The sequence below is a fragment of the Xyrauchen texanus genome, chromosome 17 (assembly GCF_025860055.1).
Source record: "Xyrauchen texanus isolate HMW12.3.18 chromosome 17, RBS_HiC_50CHRs, whole genome shotgun sequence".
NCBI classification, from domain to species: domain Eukaryota; kingdom Metazoa; phylum Chordata; class Actinopteri; order Cypriniformes; family Catostomidae; genus Xyrauchen; species Xyrauchen texanus.
Window position 1 is genome coordinate 23,586,830 of NC_068292.1, and position 12,036 is coordinate 23,598,865.

General features: G+C 41.6%; 1 protein-coding gene across 1 annotated transcript; it reads left to right on the plus strand.

Annotated features, from left to right (window-relative positions):
* Window positions 1-3,444: 3,444 nt before the first annotated feature.
* Window positions 3,445-6,092, plus strand: LOC127657912 (ictacalcin-like). The gene is made up of 3 exons (XM_052146895.1): window positions 3,445-3,573; window positions 4,578-4,720; window positions 5,827-6,092. Exons 2-3 carry the CDS (start codon window positions 4,583-4,585, stop codon window positions 5,968-5,970), a joined length of 282 nt encoding a protein of 93 aa, XP_052002855.1. The 5' UTR covers window positions 3,445-3,573; window positions 4,578-4,582; the 3' UTR covers window positions 5,971-6,092.
* Window positions 6,093-12,036: the final 5,944 nt, after the last annotated feature.

A 12,036-nucleotide genomic window follows, 5' to 3' on the forward strand; every position in this document is an offset into this window, starting at 1 on the left:
CTTTTGCAGCTAAAAGCATTTCTGTAAAGAAATCCCCAGCAACCAAACTTGTGTTTGTTTCTTTGTTTTGTTCTGTTGGCACTTTAGCCCTCCTGACAAAACCAATACTTCATTCATTTCCATCACATGTTCTCATGTGTTCATATCTTTTCTGACTATTTTATGATTCACCATCCAAGTGTCCTAAAGTGCTATTGCCCCCATACTATTATACACCAACAGTCTAAAGCAGATTTGAACCAACACTCGTGGTCCAAATGGCGCCACGGAGGCCCCACTTATTGTTTTGGATGGTGACTCACGGGGAAACAGCCACAAGATTTAATCATGAGTTTGTCTTCTCATTGCTAGTGTATCACAGTTACCATTGTGTGAGTACATAGGTATGTGTGTTTCTCTCCAAAGTGTAAAAAATTAAAAGCTCATTTAAGGGAAATAAACAGCATGCTACAAAGTGTAGGATGCATAGAAGGAAACTCATAAACACAAACACTAAAAAACAAACAAACAGTAAAAGATACTTACATGCACAAAGAACAACTGTTGCATTAAAAAAAAATGTAATTCTACTCGAATGAGTCATCCTCTCACTATTACGTAATGAGAGAGGTTAAATAAGTCCACGCATCTATTCCACCCCCTTTTTTCTTTCTCCCTCCCTAACATCTCTCATTTCCAGCTCTGTCTTTAACTGTCACTGTTCCTGAAATACTAGTACTCCAACGTTCTTTTGTTCCATCTTTCAGATGCGTGTTGCTATTATTCTCCCCTGCCCTCTTCATTTCTTTGCTTTGTCATGTGGTGTCTCTCCCTTTTGCCTTTATTTTCTTTTGTTTTCCAAAATTTTTCTTCCTCTCTACTTCTCTATAGTGCATCACTGAAATCAAAGAGTAAAACTAGTATACAACCAAACATCATCACCATGGGGACACAGTGGTTGAGCCCACCCCTCCACATCACATGCCTTACCGTGCGTTCAGACCAGAGGCGGTGAGAGCGTCAACTGCCAACAACGCTATCGAAAATTTGTGGACGCTCTGACGTATTTTAAATAGGCGGCAACGTTCGTTGAGAATGCTTGGTTTTGTGAACTATATTTAAAGGGGCCACAAAACATCCAGACATGTCGACCGGTATCTTATTGACGACATATCACAAGTAGCGTATATCCTCATGAAATATGTTAATATATTATTATATAAAATTATATAAACCATAATATCCACTTCATCAACTCACCTGGCACACCAACAATTTCAGACACCTTTGTCCACGCATCGTTTTTTTAATTTTATTTAGATCCCTGTAAGCAAACAGGGACAGATCAAATATTACGGGAAAACCCGCCACGGCAATAATCCGTTTCTCCTCCATTTTGTCTTCGGAACTAATGTTTGGTGGGAACCAGAGTTTACACGGTTGTGTTCTAGACTTCGCTAGAGCGGAGCACTTCTATATTCCAATAGGTTGCCGCTGAACCACGTCAAAGCTCATTACAATAATGTTGGCTGCACTTGAACTTTCCTCTGACGGCCACACCGCCCAAGACTCACCGTGCCGCACCATGAACGCACCATTACACTGTGTCACATCAATGCATGGCTTTTTAACTTGTTGTTCAATGATCCTACTCCTTTTCTCTCCATCATTCCTGCTTTGTCCCCCTGCTGAGTAATTTTTGTGACTAATATAGTATGGCTGTTGAGGAGATAAAAATGTTCCTTAACAGGCTTGCTACCATGCAATCAGACATTTTGTTGTTGTTGTTGATCTACCAACAATTGTTGCAGATAAGTCACTTTATTTTCTTTCTAACAAAGCATGCACAACATTTTTCTATGGTGATAGTGATAAAGTCTATTTTCTGCAGTTGTTAGTGTTTGCATTACTGTGTCTTAGTACTGCCTAGAATGGTAGAATGTATCTGTGCTCTGAAACAATGAGGACTGTATCGCTATGCTACACAAAGCCACAAGGGTCTGCAGAATTGCCTCATTATGATTACAACATAACTTATAATCTTCACTAATATAATCTTTTTCTGATTAATGACATGAATCTAGCAAGAGGTTTCATAACCTAATGATGGTATAAATTAATATCTTTAAAATAACACCCAAAAAGAATGCTGGTTCACACCACTTCCCATCTGTAATCTAAGTAGAACCTGCCTCACTGGCTTTCCTGTTTCATATCATTGACTGTTGCAAAAGATTGGTTTACATTTCTTTAAACTGAAGCCGTTTTACAGACCAGCCAACAGAGTTGCAACCTACTTGTATGAAAATGTAGGCCTAAAGATTTTAACAACTGGAGTTCCAACATATTTGATAGATATCCTGTCAACTACCAGTAACAGGGGTGAAAATTTCATCAAAATGTTGGGGGGGACAATAAACATAACAATTCTCAAGAGCAATTTTTGAAGGGGACACCAATAATACAGGCAAAATTGTACTTGCAAGGATACGTGTACACCGAGGAAAGCCGTACTACTATTATTAGTGTAGCATGGAGCTAAAACAGGCAATATGGTGTCTAAAATGTACATCACTTAATATCAACTTCTTGTTTATTAAACTTGTATAAAATCAAAATCACATTTGTTATCATGCTGATATCTGGAGAAAAACTGCACTCTTCGTGTGATATTATATTAGATTAACTATATTAAATGATATAAACCGACTAAATCACAGTGAAAGCATTAAAATCTAAATGCGCACCCGGACTAGTCTAATCTACAAGACTAACGTTACATCACGTAGTGTATGCGTACACTCTATGGGTGTGTGTGTGAGTGGGGATATACTACTGTATAAACAAGCTAGGTAAACAAATAGACTGTATTAAACAAGGGTAACGTTAAATGTTATAATCGCTAACATAGCAGACTGCATCAGTGACAAAAGTACATTGGTACACAAGTACACAATCATATATTTGTTTTTTGACATGATTTATTAATGACTCAGCATCATCTATATTAAAGAGAAAATAATCACTTCATCCGATGTTTAAAGTAAAAAAAATAACATTGACTTACAGGAGTTCCACAACTACTCAAAAACCGCCTATGACCAGTAACACCTTTTATAGTGTTAGATTATTTCAATGTGCCTTTAGCTTTGGTGGTTCCAATTTCACTAAAGTAACTGCAATTGTGTTTCACAGAAACACCCAAATGAAATCTGCCAATCAGGGGCAGGTATTTTCAATGGATTTGCCCAGGGGCCTAAGTCTATGATTTTGGTTTAACAAGCTTAGTTAAAGACTTTCACAAGAACTAGAGAAGCCAAGCCCACCTGCTTCTTTTTTGCAACTCGAAACTGAGTTAACAATAATTTCTATGGTTTAACTGAATTAACAATGAGAATGAGAGAGAAAAGGACAGAGTGAGAGAGAAAGAGAGAGAGGGGGGTGAATATGGGTGTTAAGGGGATGGTGGGAGGGGCTACATTAGAGGGTGTGGCATTCTCTGCATAAAATACTCAGTCTGTCTCTTCGCCCTTACTCCCTCAGTATCACTCTATTTTACTTCTTTGCTTGCTGTGAACTCCACACAAATACAAGGTGAGTAAATGCCAGGTGTTGTATTGCTACTAACTGATTTGTAATGAGGTTCAGACTTCATATGAAGAGAAACAAGTGTTGCATGCAACTTTGATCAGGGTGAATTGTTTGAATGTCTGACAATTTTGATTTTACAGCTGCTGTATTTAAGAGTGTGGTGGGTTTAAAAGTTCATAAATGTCTATCTTTCTTTCCTGATTTTGGTTTAGTGCTTTGTTCAGTTCATATTTCAACAGAGCCCTCAAACCCCTCTCATCATGCATAAACAATCTATGTCTGTCTATTTTATTTATTTTCTTCCCAATTGCACATCTTTCTCATCCTTCTTGATTGGTAGATGAACTTGAGATTAGGCTCATGTTCAGACAAATGCCAAATTTTGCAGAGTTGGTGTCATGGAAAGACAGAGAGTTGACAGTTGGTGGTGGATTCATTTAATGGAAGAAATTATTGGACATTTTTTGTATTCTTAACTATCAGTGGTCGAGCTGTTTTCTGTCTTTCCTGTCTCTCTTCAAATCGTGAATCCACTATCTTAATTAGAGGGTGTGCTCTGCATGTTGGCTGTAATCCACTTCTGCTTTAAATGCTTTAGCTCTCCTTTTCTTAAACTCCCACTCTGTCTTTCACCTCCTCAGACAATTTTATCCTTTCAATCTTCTTCCCTCCTTCTACTGTTCCTTTTGTTTGACTCCATGTTGCACAGAGGGGTGTAACCAGTTCTGTATTTTATGCTGTCGCAAGGCATGACATTATATACTGTGTATGTGTTTGTACTTTTGCCATCTCCACGACCATCTCCTATAATAATTATGAAGGATAAATGCATATTAGATTCATATTAATTCAGATGTTGTGGTCACATTCCCTTATTTTTGGTAAAAACAAAAACTACAATTATTTATATGACACACCTACTTTGTGTCACACTAATGTAGAGGAATATAAACACTGCTTAACAACTCTCTCTCTCTCTCTCTCTCTCTCTCTCTCATTTTTGATAGTCACAATGTCTAAAGTTCAGCAGGGCATGGTAATGCTGATTGAGGCCTTTCATAAGTACTCAGGGAAAGAGGGAGACAAAAATACCCTAACAAAAGCCGAGCTCAAAGACATGCTCACTGCAGAGTTAGGCGATTTCCTGGGGGTGAGTTGTTGAGTAACTCTTCCATTCACTGATCAGCTAAAAAATGGTTTCTCTTTTCCTTATTGCTGGCCATTTTAAATAAATTGTTATTTTAGTTTATACCATTTTAGTTTACGTTTTGAAAAACATAAAAGATACTTTTGAATTGTTATATACAGGGGCGTGTCTAGAGCATTTTCAGTGGGGGGGCTATGCTGGGGCACTGCCTCCAAAGGGGTGACCGCCAGTGACCAAAAAAAAAAGCTAAATTCTACAGTATATCACGTAAATCCTATTGATTTTATTATTTTTTTAACTTGAATAAAGTTACTTGTAAACAAATGTAGTAATAAAGCACATTTTTGATTAATTTAGTTTTTTGTCATCCCTGTATATATCCATTAAGTTAAATTTGATGTTTTTTTGGAACATTCTGTGCATATTGTCATTTGGTGGTGTATGTGGTCACTGTCACAAAATAAACTGATACAAAATATGCAAATCACCATGACAGTGTTTATTGTTTGATAGCGCCCAGCGTATTTTACTTTTATTGTGTTTTATTAAACTTTGACTGAACATTGGATTGAAATCAACCACGACCAACGCGAGCAGAGCCTGACGGGGTAAAAACATTGATCTGAGAAAACCATACAAACATATTAAACCATACATAAAGGTTACCTACCAGCTCTTTGTTTGGTGTCTTGACTTCCCACACTTGAAGTAAAAGTCCAAGTCCGCGACGACCGTTGTTTCTCTGGCGCTGCACTTCTTTGAATCACGAACTTCAGTAGAGTCTATAAACTGATTGGCCGTAAAATGAACCAATCACAAGACATCTTATAGGGGGGGCACCTGGGGTGGCCAATCGAATTTCAGGGGGGGGCGGTGCCACCACGTAGACCCGCCCCTGGTTATAAAGGATAACTACAGTCTATTTAAGGCATATTTTTCTAATTAATTGTACAGGTCTAGGGTGAAGTTTGTGAGCTAATAGTGATGTAAATTTGTGCCATTTAGCATAATGTGTAACAATACATAAATCTAATAGCAGTTATATCACAATATCAACATGCTAACTTTTACATTGGATTAAAATTTTGTGTATGTTATGTTTGTTGCAGAAAACCAGTGATAAGGCAGCTCTCGACAAGATTTTTAAGGACCTGGATGCGAATGCTGATGGTACTGTGGACTTTCAGGAGTATGTCACCTTGGTTGCCTGCATCACTATGATCTGCCACGAGTTTTTTACTGAGGGAAAATAAATGATTCATTAATGGTTAACCTTAAATTTAATCTAAAAAGTTTTGTTTGTAAAGAGATGGTATCTGAAAAAAAAGAATAAAACATTTTAATGTTTTGAATTAAACACTTTATTCTTTTGAAATGTTGGTGTGAGTGTTCTTGACTGTACGTGTTAGTTTATGGGTGTTTCTGTGGTTACAGTTTTAAGGGTTAATTACACACAAAGGTATCTGCAACCTTTTGACTTGCTTGAGAGAAAAGTAATTCCTCTGGCCAAATTAGAAATGTGTTTCCTGCTGTGGTGAGATTTGCCTACCATCAATATTATCAACATAATACTCACATAATTACAATGAAGTGTTAAAGTAAAGATCACATAAATGCATAAAGTGCTATATGGCATGGACTCAGAGAGAGAGAGAGAGAGAGAGAGAGAGAGAGAGAGAGAGAGAGAGAGACAAGCATATAGGCAAAACTGAAACTCATATATCTTGTAGAAGGTAAAAAAAGAGAGATACATGTGTTTGGTGACAAAGACTTGTGGTAAAAACACAAAAACAAGAGAGAGAGGAGTTTATTTTTGTTGTAGACATTAAAATAAGAGCTGTTCACAGACCAACACAGATTTAAAAATATATACAGTCTTTGCGTATCATTCTTGAAGCCCAGCCCATAGCCTCAGAACTCTGACTACGGTGTGGTATGCTGCTGAGCGACAGTGCCAAGTAATGCTGAGGCCAAATTATTGTGTTCTTTCCCACTCTTCAGCAGCCTTGATGGAAATATGACCATCGTAATCTTTTCTTGAATTACTTAAGGTAACAACATGAAAGCATTGTTTAGAACAATGCTGAAGTAATGGACATATCAAATAATAATTATTAAGTGTAAGCATTTTTTTTGTGTGTGTGTTGGTGTGCCCTTTCTCCTTAGTTTTTGTCTCCTGGCACTTAATTTTGACATGTTATGTTGTTTTTTAACAGAACTGCAGTGCTCAATTACTATTTTTTGACCTGTCACTGTAGAAATTACTAATGTATTTAGTACAGTATGTCTAATTATAACTATAATTAATAATTTATTATATTCTAAAATAAACCGATTCTATTCTGATCCTATTAATAAACACTCATCGACCACTTTATTATGAACACCTGCACACCTAGCACATTCATGTGATAATTTAAACAGCCAATCATGTGACAGCAGTGCAATGCATAAAGTCATTCAGATGCAGGCCAGCAGCTTCAGTTTATTTTCACATCAACCATCAGAATGTGGAATAAAATGTATCTGAGTGATTTAGACAGTGGCATGATTTATGGTGCCAGACGGGCTGGTTTGAGCACTTCTGTAACTGCTGATCTCCTGAGATTTTTAAACACAACAGTCTCTAGAATTTACTCCAAATGGTGCTAAAAACAAAAAACATCTAGTGAGTGGAAGTTCTGCAGACGGAAACACCTTGTTGATTAGAGATATCAATGGTGAATAACCAGACTGGTTTGAGCTGACAGAAAGGCTACGGTAACTCAGATAGCCTTTAATAGTATTGAGCAGAATAGCATCTCAGAATGCAGAACATGCAACCTTGAGGTGGATGGGCTACAAAAGCAGAAGAACATGTCGGGCACATTATTAGGACCATAATGTTCCTAATAAAGTGGCCGGTGAGTGTACAGTACTGTGCATAAGTCTTAGTGTGGCAGCGGGGGCGTGGTCAAGCACCCGTCTGGGAGAGAAAGCGGTAAGGGTGCTTGCACCTGAGCTAAATTATGTTTAACACCTGTCTCTAATTTCAGTGAGCACGGAGAGAGCGGCTTAAAAGCAGCCACAGAGCCACCAGGAGAGAGAGAACCTGACAAGCCGACCCAATGCGCTTGTAATTATTGTGTGTTATTTGTAAATTAGATATTTTCTAGATATTTGTAAATATTAGAAAAAAATTTAATTAAAGCCTTACCTGCATTTCCAAAGCCCTGTTTCCTGTGTCCTCCTTCTCTCCTTGAAGTCGAGTCTCACACTGTTGCCGAAAGCCGGGATCAATATTGTCCAAGTCATGGAAGGAAGTCGCCCCGTAGAGTCCTCCCAGCTGGCGGAGGTCCTCCAGTCCCTTGCGGCAATACATCAGAGACACCAACAGTCCCTGCTTGAGCTTCGGCAGGACCAGGATCGTCGGTTCTTTGAGATCATGCGGGCTCAAGCAGAGGACCGGCATGCGATCCGGAGTCTTCTCAGCCAGGAGGCCGCTCCAGCCACAGCCGTGACCCCGGACACCCGCGCCTCTTTGCCCCCACCTGCGTTATAGAAGATGGGGCGGCGGACGATCCAGAAGTGTTCCTGGACCTCTTTGAATGCACCGGCGAGATTTGGGGCTGGCGGAGCGACCAATGGGCAGCTTGCCTCGTTCCTCTTTTGTCCGGGGAAGCCCAATTTGTGGCTCAACAACTGCCGGCAACGAGCCTCCTGGCCTATACAGACCTGAAGAGAGCCATCCTGCAACGGGTTGGTCGGAGCCCGGAAGAGAACCGTCAACTCTTGAGAAGACCGACCGCCCGTTCGCCTTTGCCCAAAGGCTCTGGGACGCCTGCCGGAGGTGGCTGCTAGTGGAGGACTGCGATGTCGAGGGACTCATTGACCAGGTGGTGCTGGAGCAGTTTGTGCGACGCTTGCCCAGAAGAACGGAGGAGTGGGTCCAGTGCCACCGCCCGGCAGCCGTCTGGCTCGCGGAGGACCACATGGCAGCGATTCCGAAGGGCGCTCTCTCTTTCTCTTCCCCCTTCCCCTGTTCCCTCCCCCTCCCCTTTGCCCTCTCGTTCTGCTCTCTCTTCAGGGCTTGTTCCTGCCCCGCGCAGGCGAGGAGGTTTTCAGATACCAGCTTCCCGGCCATGGGAGTCTACACATTCCCCTTCCCCGTCCTTCAGCCGCCCTCCCCCTCAGGTGGGGGCGCCCGCCGACGCAGGTACGGGTGTAGCGCCTGGGCCGGCATGTTGGAGATGCAGAGACCCGGGCCACTTCCGGGATCAGTGTCCGCTGATGGAGGTGGGGACGGTGGTGCGGGTCCCCGATATCTAGCAGGCTGCCCCCTATCAGGCTGGAGCAGATTCCGGTAAGAATCAAGGGGGGTACTTACCATGCATTGCTGGATACAGGGTGTAATCAGACCACCATCCACCAACGCTTGGTTCAACCCGGGGCTTTGGGCACAGCTAAACTGGTGAGGGTGAGGTGTGTGCATGGGGATGTTCACAAGTATCCTATGGTGACCTTGGTGATCAAATTCCGGGGGGAAAAACATAGAATGGAGGCAGCGGTTAGCTCCCGCCTCACTCATCCGCTGATTTTGGGGACCGATTGGCCGGGTTTTAGAAATGTATTAGAGGGAATTTGCGTGGATGGGTCCTGCACTAAAATAAGGAGATGTGTGATGTGCAATGCTTTTGCAGGGGAGGCGGAGCCGGGGCCGTCCTCGACCGCTTCAAGAATGACGGAATGGCTACCGTCCCTCCTAGGAGAAAGGAAGACACTGCTCCATCTAATAGCCCGTTTCTATTGGCCAGGCATTGGCGGCGACGTCCGCAGGTGGTGTGCGGCGTGCCGCGAATGTCAGCTGGTATGCCCACCGGCCACCACAAAAGCGCCCCCTTCCACTGATCGAGGTCCCCTTTGAAAGAATTGGGGATGGACCTCGTCGGGCCATTAGAACGGACAGCACGCAGGCATCACTTTGTATTAGTCCTGGTGGATTATGCAACGCGATATCCGGAAGCAGTGCCCCTAAGCAACATCTCAGCACGTAGTGTTGCAGGGGCACTCTTCAAGATAATCTCCTGGGTGGGGATTCCGAAAGAAATCCTCACCTATCAGGGCACGACGTTTATGTCACGTACACTTCACGAGCTTTACGAACTGTTGGGCATTAAGTCAATTCGCTCTAGCGTGTACCATCCGCAGACCGATGGCCTAGTGGGACGATTTAATAAAACGCTCAAATATATGATTCGTAAGTTCGTACACGAAGACGCTCGGAATTGGGATAAGTGGCTCGACCCCCTGTTATTCGCAGTACGAGAGGTCCCGCAAGCCTCCACGGGGTTTTCCCCGTTTGAGTTGCTGTATGGGCGGCGCCCACGCGGAGTGCTTGAAGTCATCCGCAAATCTTGGGAGGAGTGACCTTCGAATAGTAAGAATGAAATTCAGTACGTTCTTGATCTTCGAGCAAAACTCCACACACTGGGGCAATTAACAAAAATAAATAACGTATGGAATTCCTGAGCATGAAAAAGGCAGCGATATGGTGAAATTCCTAGATGAGCTCTTCCTGAGTCTGCTTGACATAACAGGCCATAAGCTGAAAATCGAGCAAGCTCACAGAGTCCTGACTCGCAGATCTGCTGAGGGAAACAGACCTGATCAATTTTTGAGATCACCCGATTAAGATCTTGTGTTGCGTGTTTCTCATGTGAATGGATTGACTCTCTGAACATACACTCGATTGTCTGAGGAAGCTGGGCGCCATTTTTGTTTCTGTTTGTGTTGGTTCTGCCTAGCGGCTGGAGTTTGTTTTGTGGAATAAAACTTTTCCTTCAATAAACTTTTGCATTGACAGAGGATCGCTTTTACACTGTGTTCCTGGCCAGATTGAGAGTGGATGCTGGGAATGGCCGCAAAATATCTACATGCCCACACAAAGGATGTATTTTATAAAGTTGACGGACTGAGTAAGTCATGGTGTATTTATTTATAGTGAATTTGACTCTTGACCATCTGAGGAACCAGGATGCCTGTTTTGTTTCTTCTTTCTTCTTTTTTTTGTGGAGTATTTTTGTGAGACATTGGAATGATTACGTCATCTGCTGCACTCAAACAGCCAGCTCACTGAACACTTGTCTCTCTGTCCGAGGAAACTGAACGGCTTTATATTGGTTGGAATTTGTTTTGTAGAGGAACATACCTTTGAGACAGTTCTGTGAATGAATTTACACATTCATTGAGTTTATTCTGCCTATTGGCTGGGGTTTGTTTTACAAAGTATTTTCTGTTATGTAATTTTGTTCTACAAAATTTGTGCAATACGATGGCAAAGTTGTCGCGGGGGCTCTCATAGGCGTACACGGACCTTTTGAGTTTAGAGGGATTGACGATGTCGTGCGCGGGGTTAATGCGCACATTTTTTTTTGTTTGTTTGGTTCGGGGGGAGGGGGGGATGTGGTCTGTATAATCTTGTTTTTGACACACAATTTATTTTGTCTATTATATCAAAATGTCAAATGTTAATATGAGTGGGATATCTTTCTCCACATGGAATGTGAATCGGTTGGGGCAACCCATAAAAAGAAGGAAGGTTATTTATTTTCTTAAGTGTAAGAAATGTGATATAGTGTTTCTTCAAGAATCACATCTTTCCTCGCGGGAAGTTGAAAAATGTTGGAAGATATTGGGTGGACATTTTTTCTTTAGTTCTGGCTCAAGTAAGAGCAGGGGAACCATTACATTGATAAGTAAGCAGCTACAATTCAAATCTCTCAAACAGATTAAAGATAAATTATGGAGAATCATTATTGTTTTAGCAGAAATTCTGGGGCAAAGGTTGGTTTTGGCTAATATTTACGTGTCTAACGTTGATGATCAGGGCTTTTTTATTGATCTTGAAGGAATGTTGCACGCTGCTGGCACCCCTCATGATATAATATTGGGAGGAGACTTTCATCTTTTAATGGACTCAGTCCTTGATGAGACCTAAGATGAGACCAAGCCCAGAGAAGTCGGCAGCACTTCTGGACAGTGTTGATGTATGGCATCTACTTTGCATAGTAAAGTCTTAGCTTGCACCTGTGGATGCAGCAGTGAATGGTCTTGACTAACAAAGGTTTACTAAAATAATCCCAAGCCCATGTTCATGATAGCATTACAGATGCATGATGTTTTTTAAGATCATGTCTCAATCCCTCAATTATGTCTGAGGGATCAGATATTACACACATTCAGAAGTGGTTTTCTTCTTGCCCTTTACGCACAGTGATTTGACAATATTCCTTGACTCTTTGAACTATATTGTGCACTGTAGAGGGTAAAATGCCCAAATC

Excerpts from the sequence above, each read along its gene's own strand:
- LOC127657912 (XM_052146895.1), top strand. The coding sequence starts at position 4,583 with ATGTCTAAAGTTCAGCAGGGCATGGTAATGCTGATTGAGGCCTTTCAT. Across the intron at positions 4,721-5,826 it reads AGTTAGGCGATTTCCTGGGG|AAAACCAGTGATAAGGCAGC; the intron begins GTGAGTTGTTGA and ends TGTTTGTTGCAG.